This window comes from Pinus tabuliformis, chromosome 1_1, assembly GCF_031772625.1.
Source record: "Pinus tabuliformis cultivar Carrire ecotype Pingquan chromosome 1_1, CPIR1, whole genome shotgun sequence".
Lineage (NCBI taxonomy): Eukaryota > Viridiplantae > Streptophyta > Pinopsida > Pinales > Pinaceae > Pinus > Pinus tabuliformis.
Genome location: NC_142297.1, coordinates 538,783,889 through 538,804,530, shown reverse-complemented (window position 1 = coordinate 538,804,530; position 20,642 = coordinate 538,783,889). Strand labels below are relative to the sequence as shown.

The 20,642-nt window shown below is 36.3% G+C and overlaps 1 protein-coding gene across 1 annotated transcript in view; it reads left to right on the top strand.

Moving 5' to 3' along the window:
• The window catches only part of LOC149214183 (uncharacterized), a 63,453-nt gene extending 44,220 nt beyond the window's left edge, over positions 1–19,233 (top strand). The window contains exon 3 of the mRNA XM_089392216.1: positions 18,698–19,233. Within this exon, the coding sequence (XP_089248342.1) occupies positions 18,698–18,932 (235 nt within the window). The 3' untranslated portion in view covers positions 18,933–19,233. The remainder of the gene's footprint in view (positions 1–18,697) is intronic.
• The last annotated feature ends 1,409 nt before the right edge of the window (positions 19,234–20,642 follow it).

Below are 20,642 nucleotides of genomic sequence, written 5' to 3'. Positions count from 1 at the left end.
GAGGGAAATTAGCGAAAAGAAAAATTCGGGGAAGAAAGGAACAAACTGTGCTAAAAACCAAAATAGCAGTGCTTAAGAGAGACCTAATCAAAACAAAGAAATCCAAATGCCATTGGGCAATCATCTAGGCGACAAAAGAGAAGAAGAAGACAAAAAAAGGTAAGAAGGCATTCACCATCAAAATAGAATTCAAACCACAGTGAAGAAAAGAGGCTTTCCAAGAGGCCTCTAATCTTTTTCTAGCTTTTTTCCAAGACCTAGAAGATGTTATAGAAAGGTAAGAGGAAAAAATTAAGCATGAGGTGAAATTTTGGTCAAGATTTGATAGATGTTGTGGTGTGCCACAGGTCTGCGATAGGATGCTCTGTGTTGCTACAGGATTTCAGCTAAGGGTGATTTAAAGGTTTCAAAGGTGTCTAAATGGTGGAACAGGAGATTGGAACAGGATGTGGAAGACCTTGCCAAACAAAAAATCTTGAAGGGGAAAAAGGTAGGCTAATGGTCTCCAGAAACACTGTGATTTTTCTATGCACAAATAATTTTGGAAAAATGAGTGAGATTGGAATGAAGATTTCACGGGAGAGGATGTGAATGGCATGGATCTACAAGCCAACAGAGTTCACTTGTAAAGAGGAAAGTTATGTTTTTGTGCTTGAAGGACTGCTAAACAATCATGAAAAGAACAACTACATTTTGTGCTTGTCCTTGCAGAACCTACAACCAAGCTTCTTAAGAGAAAGGACTGAGGAATGTACAAGAGAGAGGAGATCGGGGCCATGAATGAGGCACAATGAGGTCACTAAGCTGCTCAGAGGATGAGCAACACTTTCAGTCGGGGGTATGATGGGCCTCCAAATTAGACATAAATTAAGGCCCATATGACCATCCTTCAGCACATTAAACCTCTCTTTTTGCATTAGATGACATATTTTTAACTTTAATATGTTCATTAGGAAGGTTTATGGATAATTGCATATTTGTGCCTAATATTATTTATTTTTGTAAAATATTGGGAAGATTATGAAGATTTGGAGGAGGATATAATTTAGGGACTTTCTCCCTACTACTGGAAGATCAATATTGGATAATAAATCAAAAATATATTAATTATTGCACGAATTACAGAGCTCCAATGATTGAGAAAATATAGGAATGTGTTCCCTGTCATTTAATGCAGATTCCTAGTGTTGGGAACCAGTTCCACTATTTGGGGGCTTTTGGAGGGGAAAGCTTCCTCCTTTCAAGGATAATGCTTCCTCATTATCTTGTATAAGTACGAATTCGAATTTTCCTCTAGGGGTTGGTTTTTCTTAGTCTTCTTGTGGAGAGCACTTGTATTTTTGCGACTCCACTTTCATTTCTTGCAGGGATATAATTGTAGTGATGGAAATAATGAAGTTTGGTGCCATGATTAGCTTCTAAATCTTGGTCTCTTTTAAGACTTTGAGTTTCCTTGGGCTTGGCCATCCCAGGAGCGTCAGAACCTTTTTGTATAATTTACTTTTTTTCTTTTCACTTCTTATTCACATGAATCTCTTGTTCTTGTTTCTTTTTTTGTTTCCGCATTTAGTATTGATGATTTCTTTTTGTAGGATTGGGTTAAATGGTTGAAGCTATTATATAGGATAAAAAGCATGATTTCATCATTTGAACAAATCTGGGAGGTCATAGTAATCATTGAGCTACTTGGATTAGTTTTCTTATTCACAAATCTAAATTTCTGGAAGTCCCTTGTGGCAAATAGTAGTAATTTTCTGCTATTTTTTATAACATGTTAATGAGTTTCAATTGAGTTTATTCCACTCGCATTAGATCATAAAAACATTCAGGTTAATAAAAAAAAATACCCCATTGCATTTGCACTTGATTAGGTTAGGCATTTGATAGATTAACTAGCTCACTAGTTCTTGCATTTCTAGATTTTAGACTAGTAATTTTCTGTTATTTTTTAGCATGTGTTAACAGGGGTATTTTTGAGTGATTCCACTTGGAATGAAGACCTAAGACGTGTTATTCACTAAAAAAAAATTGTCCCATCCAATTTGGATTTTAATTACTTGGTCATTCAGTCTTCCTGTAGCAAATCTGTAACTTTCTGTAGCAGCACCTGTAACTTCCTGTAGCACTCTTCCAACATGTATATACTTGCCCATATTTGCTCAAAAAACTTGGTGTGTGTCCCTTAGGGTTGAATCATAACACCTAGGCTCTAAATAAATGGTTGAGGAGGAATAAACACCACGTAGGACTTGCCTTTTTACCTCTGCAAAACATCTCAACAATTTGGGTTAATGGACAGATTTATGAATTGGATAATACAATAATGATTTTCTTGATTGCCACATCCAATGAACTCTGTCAATGGGTCTAAACGCTCTGAAAAATAATGGTTGATATTTAGTTCATGATATTTACCTTATGCTATTATAATAGGTTTTCCTTCCTTGTATTTTCTTTCCTACAATAGGTTAAGGTTTTCATTTCAAGCATTTTCGTTTCTGCAATTAGTTTAGGATTTGAATTCATTACATTCACTCCAGTACATCATGACAACGAAGGAAGGACACATTGTATGTTGCACATATAGTGTCGATACCTCTTAAGTTTGTACGAACCCCGGGTGGATAATTAAAGTTGGTAACCTTGGGAGTTGCAGCATTCTTGTTGCAATACCAAGGCTCATCACTGATAAACAGGACAAGTTGCTCATAGTTCTAGATCAACATCTGGATCTTTGCTTTGTATAGCTTTTTCTGCGACTTCATCATCTTTAATAAGTGAAGCGGGGCCCCCTTGTACCACATTTTCCGTTCTTTCTCAAGGGCGATGGAAGCATGTATGTTCCTGAGAGTTTGGACCAACCTTTTGCTCCACTACTGAAATGCATGTAGATGAATAATTGCCTTATGCACGGTGACGAATCTGTCATAGAGCTTCTGCATGGTAGTCTCAAGTGTTGATACTTCAACAAGTATCAGTTTCCTCATCTCTGCCATTACGGAACCTGCGCTCTGCTCTCTAGGTTGTTTTGCCTCTTTCTTGGCCGCCCTCAAGTTCTTTTCCATTTGTTCATTCTCGACTAACTTGAACTTGACATTTGAGCTTGTGGCTCTTACATAAGCCAAAATGGCATCGGCCATGGAAATTGGATTCTTTCTGACATCTAACACTATCACCCTTTCCTTCATGAATGTAGGTGACGCGTGATCATCCGGGTAATTCTTTCTCCGTGCATGTACAATCTTCGTCTGGAACTCATCAAATGATAGATTGTACACAACCATCACTGGATCATCATCAAGGAGAACAATATCTCCTTGCTTGCTCGAGACTGGTTCTGAAACTGGAGGTGGAGGAGACTAAAAGGTGACCTTGGAATGAAGTCAGTGTCTTGGTCTTGTGGCTCCTGTCCTAACTCCATGTTTGTTACTTCAATCAGTTGCTCAATCTGCTGAGAAAGCTCCTGATCCTGCGTCTAATCACCCTCTTCTTCAGCGGTCAGTTATTCTGACTCCTCAACCTCTATGGTAACAGTTTTCTTTGTCATCGTGCCTTGCCTTTTTTCTTCTTCGTGTTTCTACTTCTCTTCACTCTCTCTCCTTCTCAACTCCTGCTCTTCCTTAAACTTCTTCTTCATTTCCTGCAACTTCCTTTTGGCTTCCTCCAACCTTTTCTTTTATCTCTTCCTTCGCTCTGTCCTCTTTATGTGTTGTTGCCTCTTTGCCTACACTGGCAAAGCTGCTTTCTTAGTGATAGGATCTACTTTCATCTTGTAGCTTTGCTCATCCTCTGGGTTCTTGACAATATTCCTCTTACCCTTGTCTTGTGTTGGTTTGCTGCTTATTGATGCTGCTGTTGCTGCTTCCTACATTGTTGCTACCTGCAAAGCAACTTTCCATGGAGTGGCTATACTGACCGATTCCTTGGGCTTGGAATCATTGTAACAGTATCTCCAAGGGTCCTCCTCGTGCCAATGAAATGTCTCATGGTTCCACGAATAGTACACCTTCGCACAATGGTTCTTGAAAATATCGTGGGGATCATATGGATTATAGTCTTTGGTGCCAAATTCGAACTTCACTATCTCCTTAGCTTCGACATTTGCCCATCCTTCAAGCTCTTAATCTCGTACAATCCAATCCGCAAAGGAAAAGTTAGCCATGATGCCTTCTTCCTCCTATGAAACTCTGTTGATAACCCTATGGAGATGTGATATGGGACCTCTTGCATGACCAACTTGTCCATGGCATACCTTGGTAGAACATGCAGAGGCTTCTCTCCGCCAAACATCCTAATGAAGGTGCCACCGATTGAGGCATACCAATCTACAATGTCAAGTATTGCCTCCATCGCCTCTTAGGACATGCAAGGTGGATCATGTTCAAAGATCAACTTGTACAACGAGATGATGAAATGGTTAGTCAGCCTCACCATAACTCCTCAGTAGCTGCAGTTGGAAAGCAACTTGCAATAAATGTTGACGACAGTCTCTTTCGGTGTCCATGTCCAACTCATGCGAGGAAACTGATGTTGGGCATAGATTGCAATTAGTAAATATGCAGACATGTATAATCTCGCTTGCTCGTCCTTGGGCGGATTCCGGTGGTTAGTCACATGGAATTTCAACTAAAGAGGCAACAAATCCAACTAGATGAATGGACTTCCATCATTCACCAACTGGTCCAACACAACCACCCAATTTTCTGGAAAGGTCTCCGTGCTCTCTTGATCATATAATCGACATGTAAATATGATCAAGACCTGGTAGGCCTTCATGAGAGTGTGTCTTGTAAACATGATTGGGTGTCGTTTTGAACTTCAATGACTCTTTCACCCAATGCTTTACAATATCTCTGGTGTTCACAAAGTTGTGGGTGGCATAAAAAAGTGCGTACATGCGGTTCACCAGTTGAGGTAAATGATACATTTGTTGATAGTTCTCCACCCTGAAGGTGGCAGGCTCTATCCCACTGCCACTTATCAGTGTCATAGTATCTGGATCTGTGTGTGAGACAATCGAGTGGATGAAGTCCACTAATGGAAAGGTGGGGTACCTGCATGCAACCTTATGTAAGCTTGACTGGTGAAAATTGATATAAATATGCATATCCTCTAGATATTCTTGAAATCCCCTACAAATATATCCTTGATTTCCTACCATGTCAACTTCATGCCCTTCTTAATGAACAACCGAGTGTCTACATAAACTGGCAAGTTCACTAACACTTACTCAACTGCTTCCCCAGTGCTACTCTCGACAGTATCCTTTGATGAAGCTCTCTTGGAAGCCATGTTACCTGTAACTACTAGAGAGTTTCTCAACAATTGTTGTACCTGGAGACAGAGAGGACACTCATGGCATGCAAATGTTAGCTTGAAACCAAAAGCACTTCAAGAACAGACCAAGCAACAAACTGGGAAAATGTTGGGAGGGATTGTGCAATCTTGGCTCATAGAGGTGACTGGCTGCCAGCTAGAACTACGCATTGCGCAGTCCCAGTAGTTAGTGGGGAGGTCTTGTTGACTGGAATTATGTAACGCGCAGTTTAGTTAGGGCACAAGCCAGCAGAGACTACACATTGTGCAGTGTCAGTGGCCAAGGGTCATGACTGGCTCTTGGAACTACGCATTAAGTAGTTGGAGCCAGGCCTGGGTAACCTCTGTGCAATTCTAGAAGACAAGGCCGAGGCCTTGAGCTCCAGAAATGCGTAGTCCGTGCTTGGGAAAGCAAGATCCGATGTAAAAATTTCTCATTTCCCACCCCGGTTTTCAGTTTCAACTTATTTCTCCAAAATAGTTAAATGTCCTTTCCCATATCCATACATTCAACAACTGAAAATAAATTTTGCTAAAAACACAAATTCTAGAAATTTTACAGAATGCTGGAAAATGCAGAAATATAAAAATCAGCACATACAAACAACCATTCAACACATTTAAACACAATGATTTTTTGTCAAGGTGACCCTGGAAAAACCCCCTACAACTCTTGGGGAAAACTAGTTCGAGAGCTCTTTCTTATTTCTGGAAAATGCTTTTTATAGTGAGAAATATTCAGCAAAAAATCAACAAGCAAATTTATACAACTTATCTCGTTTTCCGTGCCTCACAGCCAACTGAAAAAACTTGCAAATAGCAAAACTGAACAGCAATAAATGTTGTACGACCTCCTCGATTTTTGTGAAAACTTGTTGTACGGCCTCCTCGGAATTTGAGCCAAAACTATTGTACAGCCTTTCTAGAAAATCGTGCCCAAAACCTGCCTTTCACTGTGTGCTAACTCAACTGTACGGACTTGCTGGAATGCTGCCTTGGAATGTGTGCCAAGCTGCTGCCTCCTTCTCCTCATTGTCCAGAAATCTCCCTTGCTCTCTTGCTCTCCTTCTCTCAATCTGCTCATGAAAGAATGAATGACCTTTTCCTCCTTTCCCTCCTTTAATCTAACCTTAAGTGACTTTTGGGGAATCCCTAAATCCAATGGCTGAAATAGATTGAGATCTAGGGCTGAGATTAAATGCTCATTTAAATCTCACTTTCTATTTTTTAATTCACCCCAGTTTAATAAAGACCCACTTAGTCATTTATTTCCAAAGTCACTTTTCCTTTCTAATTTTACATTGACTTTATTAAAGTCACTTTAAAATTAGACTTTAGTAACTTTATCACTTAAAGTCACTTTTAAATTAGATTTGACTTTATAAAAATTATAAAGTCACTTTAGGAGAAAAATTAAATACTTTTGGACACTTTTCCCTAGGCCAAAGATCAAAGCCTTAGGGAACCACCTGCCCTCCGGTACCAAATTTCAACACTCCCTCTTACCGAGGAAGGTGTTCCTCACCACACTTATCTTGTGTCTGAAGTAGTCATGCTTGCCCCGTGGTAAGGCTTTGGTAAGAATATTTACAACCTCCTCATCAGTAGAAATATACTCAAGCTTCACAGCGCCCTTCTGAACACAGTGTCTGATGAAATGATATTTGACCCCGATATGCTTTGACCTGTCATGAAATACTGGATTCTCCGTGACTTTAATGCAATTCTGATTATCACAGTAACTCACTGAAGGTCGCAACAACTGACTAAATACGCCAAACAACATCTTGCGAAGCTAGATGGCCTCACAACTAGCTAGACTAGCTGCCATATACTCTGCTTCCGCTGAACTCGATGCTTGACTCTTATCCCTGTAATTTTACTTGTGCATAATTTTAGGGGTCTAGGTTGAGTTTTTTTGAGTTGTGATTAATTAATTCAGTCTAACTAGGTTAAAGTCAATTAAACTCGTTCCAACTATTGAAGGAACTAGTAGTGAGGAACAAATTTAGTGCAGCTTCAGTGCTCAAGCAATGAACTGATGATTCACTCATAAATAACTCATGCATGTCAGTGCACAGAAAGACTCAGTTGAGATTAGAGTTCAGGGACAATGTACTATTAGTTGTATAATTTTTCAAGTTGTACAGATGGTGCGTGTAATTAGTAGAAGCCCTATGATGGATTGTGCAATCGTGGTGAGGGATTTTCTCAATTAATTATGGGCTAATTCCCTCAGGAATTGTGCAAGGAAGTAGGGGCTTGGTAGGTAGTATATTTGGCTAAGTGTTGGCTTGCGCTGGTTTGTGAAGCAGTGAGATATATTGTACTTGTGCAAAGATTATTCGAGTTGAACAAGCATTGTATTTTCTTCTCAGATCTTCCGGTTAATGCAATATAGATAGTCGAGGTTTTGAGCAGTTGCTTTCCCTAGAAAAATATTGTGTTATGTGCAATTGAAATTCTTCCTTTTCTGCTTAGTGTTTTTCATCGACCAATTTTGGTTTCCATTGATGAGTAGAGTAGATTCATGTTTTTTGTTTTAGCATATCACATAAATAAATGAATCTACAGTAAAAATCTACAACAGGTTCCAAATGTATGGGAAAAGAATTCCAACCACAACCTACTTTTTCATCTTTGTTCCACTTGTATAGTTTCTATTTCATGTCCCCCCAAAAGGAAGAGAGGAAAAGAAGAGAGCCCAAATAAAATTATTCAAATGCACTTGTTCATCCAAATCAATTTGGTTGGTGGAGTGTTGTTTGAATATATAGTGATATAAAATGTTCAAGTAATTTGTTGAGCCTTCAAATACTCTTGCCTTCTTAGCATCTTTGTCAAATTACTTCCAACATCAATATGCTCTTTTCCATTTTTTATGTCATTTTTTTAAGACTATTCCTTGATGGCATTGTGTGATTTGCATTTTCAGCTTACCTATTCCCACATATGCACTTTCTCATTTGGATTTGAGTTTCCTTATGCTTTATTTGTTAGTTTTGAAGAGGTTTGTGCGAAGGTGCATTTTTAGAGGCTATGGTTTGAAAGAAAGGTTGTCTATTTTCTTTGTTAATTATGAAGGTGTTTTGTAGGCTAACATGTTATAGATTGAATCTTTATTAAGATATTGTCGATGCATCAACATAGCCAATATGTTGTCAGTGTTGGTCACTATTTTAATCCCTACCTAACTAAACATTAAGCTTGGGGTTATTATAATGTTGTTTGGCTGAATTCTTTCTTACAACATTATTCAAAGGTGAATGTTAAGGGAATATGTTGGGATGTAACCGTTACTTTGTCAAATGCAATCTTTGGCAAGGCCTTTAGTGATTAACATGTAGTCCCAAATAATTGCATATTTCCACTATTGAAATTAATCCTTGCTTGCGGGGGTAAGGGGTGTGGTAGTATAATGGTGGTTAAGTTTGACATATGGCCACTTAATGGTGATTATGTTAATAGCCATGCCTATATCAAAAAGAGAGTGAGATTTTAAAGTTCTAAAGCTCTTTTATTACAAATATTAGGTATATGTTCAAGATTTAATAAAAAAGAATGTTATTCTCAACATTTAATGAAATATTATCATTAAATTTATTAAGTTATTTATATTTTATAAATGCAATTTCTAATTATTTGTGTTATTAAAAAGATTTTTAGCCAACTCAGTGACTTCCAACTCTACCATTGAAATTACAAGCTTTTTCAATAAACTTTAATTTAATTTAGGTACCGAAGGAAAAAATAATTTTATACTTTCTAACCATGTTCAAATCTAACCTGTAACATATTTACTTCTCATATACTAACTACCTTCATAAAAAAACATTTTTTAATAAATAGAACTAAGTGCAATTATTAAATGATTTGGACAAATTATACCATCTTAACCATGTATCACATTTTTCTTAGTTAAAAATTCTTATCATTTACCCTATATATAGATCTATATAAATTTGGTTTATTTAAATAAACATTAAGTTAACAGTATACCAACATGCTAGTTTTATAATACTATTAATATTTTTCCTTACCTTCCACGTGTTCTCAATCAAACATGCTAGGTAACCTAAGTACTTGGCAGAGAGTATGAGCTACGAGGCTAATAACTTTGAAGGAAAACTTGGAGGGGGCCAACAAAAAATTGCAGCCACCAAGGGAAGCCACATTAGAAGGATTATCCATGAACTAAAAGCTCTTTTCTAGCAAGAAGAAAAAATTCATAACTTTGTGGAAGATCAATTACCTAGTTACAAACAATTTTTTCACCAAGTTTGACCCCTTATGCACAAGTAAAATTACAGGAATAAGAGTGAAGAAACCCTGAAGAAACCAGAGTACTTAAAAATTGGAGGGGGCCAACAAAAACTTGCAGCCACCAAGGGAAGCCACATTAGAAGGATTATCCATGAACTAAAAACTCTTTTCTAGCCAAAAGGAAAAATTCATAACTTTGTGGAAGGTCAATTACCTAGTTACAAACATTTTTTTCACCAAGTTCGAACCATTATGCACAAGTAAAATTACAGGGATAAGAGTCAAGCGAACCCTGAAGAAACCAGAGTATATATATATATAAGTCAATAGATCATTTGCCATGCTCGGAGCATTTAGAGGGCAGATAATCTCCAAAGAAAACAAAAAAAAGCTTCTTGAATACTTTTGGAAAACCCTGAAACTGCCTAAGTGACTAGGCTTAAACCCAAACCTCAAACGAAGGTAATACCTCCCGCTTGGAACAAATATTACGCGGAGACAATATGAGGAGAACCTCTTCAATTTCCTCCAAGAATCCTTGCATGGAAAAAAATTATAAAGTAACCTACAAAGAGAATAAAGTGCAGAAGTTAGCAAAACGATTTGCAGAAGGTAAATAACTCAAAAGGAAAATATTGTTTTTTTCTTTTTTCTTCACAATTGTGGTTATACCTATAGTCAGGAAGTGCTTAAGCCGCAAAGTAAGAAACAAAAGTAAGAAGGTTACAAATTCATGGTGTGTAGAGAACAAGAATGCATACCTAGTAAGAGAGGGAGAAATTCGACGTTGTTAAACTAACGTCAAATATCTGATGTTGATAAACTAACATCGAATATTCGACGATAAAAGAGATTACATCATATATCCAATGATTGTTGGAATTTAAAAAAAATACATTTAACTTTCGACAATTATTTTTATTTTACCCCTTCCATTGGATTTCGCCATCAGATTTTCCACCCATGTGTATTAGTGGCTTCTCATACATTTTTACAATTTTTTTCCATAATTTTAAACATACATCAACTGGCTTTCTTTTGAGCCTTTTCTCATGCGGGAAACCATGGTCCAATGTCACTTTGTGACAAAGATTTTCTCAATATGAAAATCAACCATGGTAAACGTTGCATTGTGACAAAGATTGTCTCAATATGAAAATCAATCATGCTCAACCATGGTCAAGCATGGTCCAATGTCACATTATGACAAATATTGTCTCAATATGAATATGAAGATGTACTCTTAGATTGTGCATTGATTACAAGCAGTTGAACAAGGTAACGACCAAGAACGGGTACCCATTGTCGAGGATTGATGATTTGTTTGATCAGTTGAAGGGAGAAATAGTGTTCTCTAAGATCGACTTGAGAACGAGATATCATCAGGTACGCATCAAGGAAGAGGATATCTTCAAGACTACATTCAAAACCAGGTATGGGCATTTTGAGTTTGTTGTATTTCCATTCAGTTTGACTAATGCTCTAGCTACATTTATGTGTTTGATTAATAGGGTGTTGCGTTCTTATCTGGACAAGTTTGTTCTATTCATTGATGACATATTGGTATATTCCAAGAAGGAGGAAGAGCATGCCGAGCATTTAGCAGCAGTGTTGATATTGCTAAGAGAGCATCAGTTGTATGCTAAGCTTAGCAAGAGCAACTTCTTTCAAACAATGGTGCATTACTTGGGACATGTCGTTTCCAAGGAAGGAATAACAGTAGATCCAGAAAAGATAAGGGCCATCATGGAGTGGGAAACTCCTAAGAATGTGGATGAGGTGAGATCATTCATGGGATTGGCAGGTTACTACAGGAGGATCATTAGGAACTTCTCATGCATTGCATATTCTATCACATCATTGCAGAGGAAGCTATATGGGATATGATGGATCAAATGTGGGCCATGTATCCTTCATTGTTTTCAGGTTGAGGCAAAGCAATTTTGGTTTGATGTTTGGCATATGTTTGGAATATGTTTTGTTGATGTTTTGGTATGTGTATATATATGAATGTAAATGTCACCATGAGCTAATTTATAAAGCTCTAATAAGCGGTATGGTTGTTATCTTGTCATGTTGTCATGATGTTTCTCTTTTAAGTAGGTCTTTCATTATAAATATTGCAACGAGCTAAGTTATAAAGCTCCATAAACAGTATGTTTTCTTTCAGAGGTTTTGTTGAGGTCTTGGTGTGGTTTAACATCGAGGATAGTGTTCCCCAAGGGGGAGGGTTATGTAACAACCCTAGTGAAAAGTTCATGTAATACAAGTTAATAAAGGAAAAATAAGAACACGGTTAAGGGACACTTATTCCAGGCTGAATGTTGGGAAAAGACATCCTAGTGGGCCTCACTGGATGTGTTTATGGCTAAGAAAATTGGTAAAGGCAAAAGCTCTAAAAGGAAAAAAGGCATTTTTGGCACATTTATTTATGAAAAAAAGGAAATTAGGAGAAAAGTAAGGTGAAAGCTCACAGGTTGCATGCGAGGAGGAAAATGAAGGAAAATAATGGAATTGAAGAAAATAGAGGCCTCGTTAATAAAAAAGATTATTAGGATTAGTTGGTAACCTTTTGTTAGTTCAGTTCTGGAGCTCTCTCGTTATTCTCTCTCTCACTCTCACTCTTGGTCACTTGGAGTTTTCTTGGAGCACTCTAGCTTTGGATCAAGGGAGGAAAATCAAGCAAATGGAAAGGAAGGAAATCAAGTATCAAGGAAGGAAGAATAGGATAAAAAAACTTCAGCATGAATACTTGCAAGTAACATATTGCATGTGTGATTTCCTAGTTGGTTTTGACATGTATGGCTTTGCATGTTGGGGTATGGTTCTCTTATTGTCGGTGGCATGGTTTTTCCAAGTTATGAAAATGGTTTTTAGCCTAGCCTTTTCCTTTTCTGGATGCCATGGTGTGTTGGGATGTTTATCTCGGTTTTGAGCTTTGGATTTGCCAGATGGATTTCAGAATCTAAGGTAGAGGTGGCCTCAAGGTTCATTCCAAAAGGCCCAGGAATCCCTTGACCGATTTTGGTGGGATACACGGTAAAGCCTGAGGCAGGAGTCTCAATTTAGGGCCTAATGATCCTGGTTTAGATTAGGGTAAAACTTGAGAGAATAGTCTTGGTTTAGGGCCTAGTGATCGGGGATTGGATTGCAGTAAAGCCTGAAAGACAAGGAGAGGAAAATTCCTCAAGGATAGTGATGGATTTCGAATGGAATCCAAGTTTAGTTCGATTTTGGGATCGGAGCACCTGTTTTGGTGTGATCACGGTTTGGTGAGGGTGGAGGTGGTTTAACCTCTAGATTCCCTTGGTTTTTTTGGATTGTTTATCCATGAGATCCCACATTCGTGCTTGGAATATGGAATGGGGGTGATTGGTTGAAAGAAAGGTTTGGTTAAACCATGTCTATGGTCGGTGGTACGTGGAAGTCGCGAACTTGGTCAAATTTTCCTATGATTAATGAAATCTAAGTCCTCTTGCTTTTGTACTTGTTTATATCTGGATTTACTAGTTGTTATATCTCTATTATTTCCATGGCTCTACGCTGGTTATAAGCATGGTTAATTGATTGGTTCATGTCATGGTTACTTCATGTATTTACTTGTAATTGTTAATATGATGGATGCAAGACCTAATTGATGTCATAACAATTCAAGGGAGAAGGTGGTGATCCTTCTTGTCATGTTTCATAAGAGTTTTTCAGTCATTCATGCTCTGTCTTGTATCCTAGACCTGTAGATGGCATTGATGCCAAATGTTTGACAGAATGTCGGTCCCGATTGGGGATGGTCAGGCATAGTCCTGAAGTTGAATTTTGGTTTGTTAGTCTTGTCATCATGTGTTTGATGGATTCTAAAAGTTACAACAAGTTCTAGGCAGTGGCCAGAATTCTGGGCTAGAAAAATGCCTTAAATTCCACAGACACTAGCACAGGTCTGTTGGGAAAAGTCCCTAGACGCAGGCATGCAAGCCTATGAGAGCGTCCAGAGGTCAAGAAGTCAAAAATTCAGTGGGACCCAGGGGCACGATGTCTGAGTAGCTAGGATGCCTCTTGGGAGTGTTGTTGCTGATGTGGAAGGTATGGTTGATGTGTTTCCATCGATTCCATTTCCTTAAGGTCACCAAGGAGGTTGAATCATATCATAGTAGCCTCTCGTCGCATGTTTACCCTGGTTGGTTGGTTACTTGGGTAGATGTGGGAGAAGAGTGGTTACAGCTAATATCATGTAAAATCAATAGAGCACACTCAACTTCATAATGATTTGGAGAGTTCCCATATAATCAATAGAGCACACTCAACTTCATAATGATTTGGAGAGTTCCCATATTTTCTTGATGCATAGTCTCTAGTCTTCACCCGCCTTAAGCTCTTGCACGTACACCTTGCTCTATTTGTGTCACTTGACTCATGTTTACGATATTAATGATGAAAAACATAAATACCTCAGGGTTGAAGTTAAGATCTTGTCTTGATGCAGAGCCTTTGGTCTTCACCAGCCTTAAGCTCTTGCACGTGCACTTTTACCTACGAACAAGATATTAAGCGAAATACCGCATATTCTTACATTGGCGACTTCAACTATGTCTATGGTCTATTATTGCAATGCACATATTGTGAAGAGGTATTAAATAAGGTAATAGATGAATGGTGTACACACTTCCTTCCAAATGTAGAACAATTTACTAGGCAATTTATTTTTTAGTAATGCACGCATCGTCCCAACTAGTCATTTGAATATGATATCTATGTGCATCTGTGATGCAAACTTATTCCTTTATTCCTTGTTGGAGCATGTTTTCAACTTTGTATGATAGAATTATTAAAATGAATTATTTTTAATTGAAGGTTTAGGTAGTAAATATGGTAAAAGTTAAAATGTTTGTGATATCTATGTTTTAGAATTTTGAAAGAGTATTTAAAGTATTTCAAAATCTTTAAACAACTTAAAAATATAATTCATAGAAAAAATTCATAACTATTTTTTATTTACAAGATAAGTTTTCAAATAGTTTTGACTAATTTATGGAATATATATAATTTCAATAGTTAATTAAAAATCTAACTTATTCATGTGATTTAAACATTTGGGAATAATGTGTAGCATCCATACATCTTTGTACATGTCTTAGAGACTATATTAACGATTTGTGTGCTCATGGCAAGTGTTGGTCCTTGTCCATGCATTGTTGGGGCAAAAAGAAATGCATAGAAGTGTAGTAGTGGAAGGAGCTAGTGAAGGAATGTTGCACAAATATGTTTGGAGGAGCATTTAGAGAATTAAGCTTGGAGGAGCCTTCTACACCATCGGGATTAGAGGAAGGAGGTAGTGCAGGAATGCTACAGAGATATGCTCTAGGGAGATTTTGATATATTGGGGATTTAAATAGTTTTAAAAGGAATTTGTGGTTGAATGTCAATATGTGATTGCATGCCATTAGTTGATTTTGTGTAATTGAGTTTGTGTCACCTGAAGGAAGACTGTATTGAAGTAGTTCCTTTTACTAATGTTGTTTTAGATTTCACCCAATTTGAGTTTGAGTATGTAATAAGGTGGGTTTTGATTCATTGTAGGAAACCATCTAATTTACGATGTAAAAGTTGATTGTTGTGCGATTTCTCTAATTTCAGCGTACTTGTGTTCTAGGCTAAAGGTTGTTTGCATCATGGTTTATATGAGCATTTCCATTTCTGTGTTTTAACATTGAATGTTTCTTGTTCATGAGTTTCTACCACATTCTAGTGGTGTTCTAGTTGTGATAATTTCCTACTTAATTTTATGAGTTCAAATTCATTATGGGCTTGCCCACCCACCCCGTCCTCATCTGTTTGCATCATTTTGGTATCCTTTTATGTTCTAAATATTTATCTATAGTTCAATTTGATACTCCTAAGAATTAGTAGTAGAAAATTTTCGAGCTACATTAATTTTGGGGAAGAGAGGGGATTTTTACTACCCCATGGTATTTGGATTTTTACCCCTCCAACTATGATCATATCCAAAATGTCAGGTTGGTCGAGCTCCAAAATATGCTTATTCCTTTCTGGTGTCCTTTAGTCTTTAAAAATCTTAGAAATGCGTTGGAATATATATATATATATATAGCTGAAATGCTTCACTGAAGATATATATCTCAACATATACAACATTTATAGTTACATTGTTTGGTGCTTATTAATCATTGTAAAGTGATTGTCTGCTAGGTCCATTTATTACAGATTGTAAAGTGACTACCTATTAGGCCCATTTATTATGGATGAAAAAGATTAAGTAAGTTGTGTATTGGTCCAAAATGGGGCATTGTGAACAATGTTGTATAAGGATTGTCCAAAATAGGCTTGAGAATTTCATTTTCATCAATGTCCAACAAAAACAAGGAATTAGATTCTATTCTATCTTATGCATTTTAGGATTTTCCTGGGTTTTAGGTCAATTCAAACACTTTCAAAAATCTTTGGGGGCATCAAGGAACTATCCCTATAACTTTGATCAAATGAAACTTTAGAGAGCACCAAAACATCTCCCTGAATTTTCCCTAAATTATTCATAATAGAAAGGGAGAAGTATTGGATCATTTGTATCCTACTCTGTTGCCTAATTGTTAACTAAAACATCCTATTTTCCATTGTACTTGTTGGAATCCAATACATAAATCATGAACCCTATATATAAACTATAATTTTAACATTTAGGATCAATTCAAAGACGCTCGAAAACCCTAGGATCAATATTTTGGCTTGCTAACATTCTAGTTTGAATTGTAAAACTTGCTTTGTGAGGATTAAGGTGAAATTTGTGTAAGAAGATAGATCAAAAAATGAAACATTCTACTTAACTATTAGCCCACACCTCATAAGGTAATTCCTTGCATTGCAAATCATACCATCATGGAGCTCCACATTAATTTGGGATAAATCAGAAAAATAAACATTCTAGTTAACTATTAACCCACACCCCATAAGGTAATTCCTTGCATTACAAATCATAGCATCATGGAACCCCACATTAATTTGGGAAGAGAGATAAGAGTATAATCATAATTGAAGTATTACACTTTACAATGAAATGTGGATTAAATGTTTTACATGTGAACCTAAAATAAAATATAAGTTAAGGTCTTTGAAAACAAAATTGAGACATAGTAATAATGATAATAAAATTTAAAAATAAATAATCATAATAGTTTAATTTATATACCAATAAAAATAGAAGACAATTTTAACTTCAATCTTGTATGCCACAAAAAATTAACTTTCAATTCTTTTTTATCCTTTTTAATTTCAACACTTCAATAAATTTGAGTTTAAAGGAAGAATTACAAGTAAAAATCCACCTAAACTTAAAATTCTTCAAATTATAATATATTTTTAAAATTTCAATTAATATCATAAAAAAATATTATTATTTTCCAGCAATATTTTTGTATAAAATTTTATTTACAAGTTAGTGAAATATGTGGCTGACTAATTTGTTTTGAACTTTATCTTATACAAATTTGTACACTTCAAAACAACTTATGATAAACAAACACCAAACCATATGACCAAGCATTCAACTCTACATCTTAAAATATGAACAACCAATTTAAATCAGATTTAAATTACTTTCTTGAAACTATTCTTCCGTTATTTCCATGCTAAACATTTTTATAGTATTTTTTTTCTAAATAATTAGTGTGTAATTCCTAATGCATGCCCAATTATTCCCATACTAAAATTTTTCACATCAATTTTTTTAACAAATAATTAATATGTAATTTCTGAGATATGCTCATGGATCACAATGATCTCTGAACATAGCTCTCCCTAATCCTACAATAAATGTCTTTAGCATAATAATATTTTTAGTGAAATAAATATGTACTTACTAAAATATGTCTAGGAAATCAACATAATCTTTAAATATGTTTAAATTTTTCTTTAAATAAATATTTTATGTTTTTGATTAATTTGTAAATAAGAATGAATTGTTTTACGCCATTTAAAAAGTATATGACAGACCAAATTTAAAATAAATAAAGAAGATAATAAATAATTCTTAAATATGTTTATTAATTTTTATTTAAGTAAATATTTTATTTGTTCGATTAATTTGTAAATAAATAAGAATGAAATGTTATAGACGATTTAAAAAGTATATTTAAAACCAAATAAAGAAAATAAATTTTCCTGTCGATCATTTAAACAAAACCTGCTTTTGATTGGTTGGAGTTAAGGAAACAGGTTAACGGTCCAGGACCTAAGGCATCTTGCAGGAGTCAAAGCCTGCTCCCTTAAGGACCACCTGCAAGTTATTACAGGTGACGTGGTTTTCTTTAATAACAAGGATAGCAGCCAGAGATGGCTGTCCTCACTATTAATTTGACACCTGAATTTGATAGATTTTTTCACTTTCAAAAAAAACAAACAAAACCAAACTCCCTGAATCTTTAACTACGCCCCCTTACTCCTGCAATGTTCGGAGAACCATTGACCGAATCTCATGCTACCCTTCGTGAACAGAAGACCATGTTTGCGAGGTGTCTCCACCATTGAAATTGTCTAGTCATTTTAAGGAAATATGTTTCTAACAGTGTTGCTGCTATGAACCGGATATGATTTCTTTTTGTAGATCTAACCAGTCTCGATTTCTTTACTGCATTTTTTTTATTGGTGGCCAACCAATTCGACCACTTTTGAAAGATGTGATGGTATTTGTTTATTCATCAATTATTAATTATAGTCGATTAAATTCATTGACAATTACGCAGTCAAGCACTTGTCAAAGTGTCCGGATTGTTATCTATTTTATTTATTAATTAGAATTGAATTAAAATTACAAAACCATATTCAAAATTAGGCGTTGTGATTGCATTTAACATTCTACAATACTAATCCTGTATGTTGTTTCATTTTATAATGGCATTGCTGCCCTTGGCTTTAAGAATTGTTCAGAGTATTTTGGTTTAAGACTTCCATGAATGCGGGTTGTTGATTTTACATGTATTCTCCATTTATTAAACTCCATTGCAGAATTGTTGTATTGCTGATTTTACTCTTCTATGACTTGTAACGTGCCTATTGAAATAGTCAAGTATGATATACTCTGAAGTTGTGAAATGCATTGATCCCATATGTGCAGGCATCAGAAGCACGAAGATTGTGACATTGAATGGCTTACAAATCATGCCATAGAGCGCACCTCCCTGAAGTTGCTGGAAAGCAAGGAGAGGCTGAAACGTGTGTTTGATTTGATTGTAAATGACAGCCAGAAAGAGAAAGCTGTTGTTGACAGCACCGTCCAAATCACTGAATCAAAAAGCAAGCAAAAGAAAAAGCAGAGGCCGGGGGGCCGCAAGAAGAAGAAGAGAGTGTAAGTTGGAAGATATGACTTTATATTGTAGTTATACAGTTGATTGACAGAAGATGCTTTGTAACTACAGAATTAAAGAGAAATCTTGATTCTTATAGACACATCCTGTACTGATTATATTAATTCTGGCTGCAACGTATCATCAGTTTCCTTTAATCTTTTGATTTTCTCCTCTCAATGTGTGGAAACGCCATTACCATTGAGATGGCAGAATACTCTTGTAGAAAACAAAGTACATATTTCTTAGCAGGATATTTCCATGGATCAAAATGACAAATCAGTAAGATTCTTATGACTTTCCTAGCTCATCAAAAGTTTTGCCAACATGGGGAAATTTTTTACATAAGACAATAAAATGCATTCCTATGTTTGAAAATGTTTTACACCCTTGTAAAATGAGTAGAACGTTTTCATAATTGCACATCTTTGGTAAAAGGATTTAATACACAAGCACCATTGAGAAAACACAGAATTTTAGTCCAAAGTTTACCTTGTATTGCATTTAAACATTAAAGAAGTAACTTCACTGGAGGTTGATCTTCTCAATGCGGACCAGCACTTTGTCGGTAATTAGCAGATAGAGCGACAATGAACTGTCTCCCTTTGGACGACTTAATACACCAGCACCATTCAAAAAACGCAGAATTTTTGTCCAAACCTTATCTTGTATTTCATTTAAACATTAAAAAGTATAACTCCACTAAAGGTTGATCTTGTCAACGGGGGCCTCCACTTATGTAGTGAGTTATAAGCTACAACAACAATAATATGTCTATCCTTTGGATTTTAATACACAAACATAATTGTAAAAACAAGAATTTTGGTTCAAAGCTTATCTTGTATTCGGCTTTAACAATAGGGAGGTAAGCCCAGTAGAGGTTGATGTTGTCAATGGGGAACTGCACTTTGTAAGGAATTAACAGGTAAAACAACATAGTCGGTCTCTCTCTTAGCATGTATCTCTTTGTGTCCCTTAAATTTTAGCCCAAAGCTTATCTTGTATGCCATTTAAACATTAAAAAATAACCCTTCTAAAGCAAGCACTCTTTCTCCAACCGTAACAGCAGTACCTCCAGCATCGAGGCGCAGAACAACAATGGAGCTTGCAATATCCTGATTAGCAGCCCCTCGAGCAGCAGTCCCTCCATCAGAAATACGCAGCATTATTTTAACTCATCTGCGGAGGTCGATGATCTCATCACTACACAGAACCTTAACGTTTCTGGTGAGTACGTTGGTCTCGTCCCTTCGCAGGAGCACCTCATCGCTTCTGGGCAATCTAAGGTTCTAGTCCCTTCGCAGAATATTCCAGAAATGGTCTCCACGCAGCAAGAAACGGTGAATTCTTTTGGTGAATCGACCTGTAATAATTCGATTAGCTCATCTCAGCAAAATAACGATGCTGCTGCCCACGTTGCTGCTTGCAGTCTCATCAAGAACCCGTCAAATTCACTTAACTCCCTTGGCAATAAGTCTATAGTAGTTAATCTTTCTCAGTTAGTATTAGATCACAACCTAAAACTGCTTCTGGAAAAGGGTTTAAATTTTGCATTATCCCCAGCCAAGATTCCTATATCAGACATCATAAGTAATATTGAAGTAATTATAAAAAACAATGACCAAAATACAGCTGAAGAAATAAGACAAGATGTTTCCAGAATTCTGAGAAATGCCAGACCTCCCCCCAGCAACATTTCTAAAGATGAAGCCACAG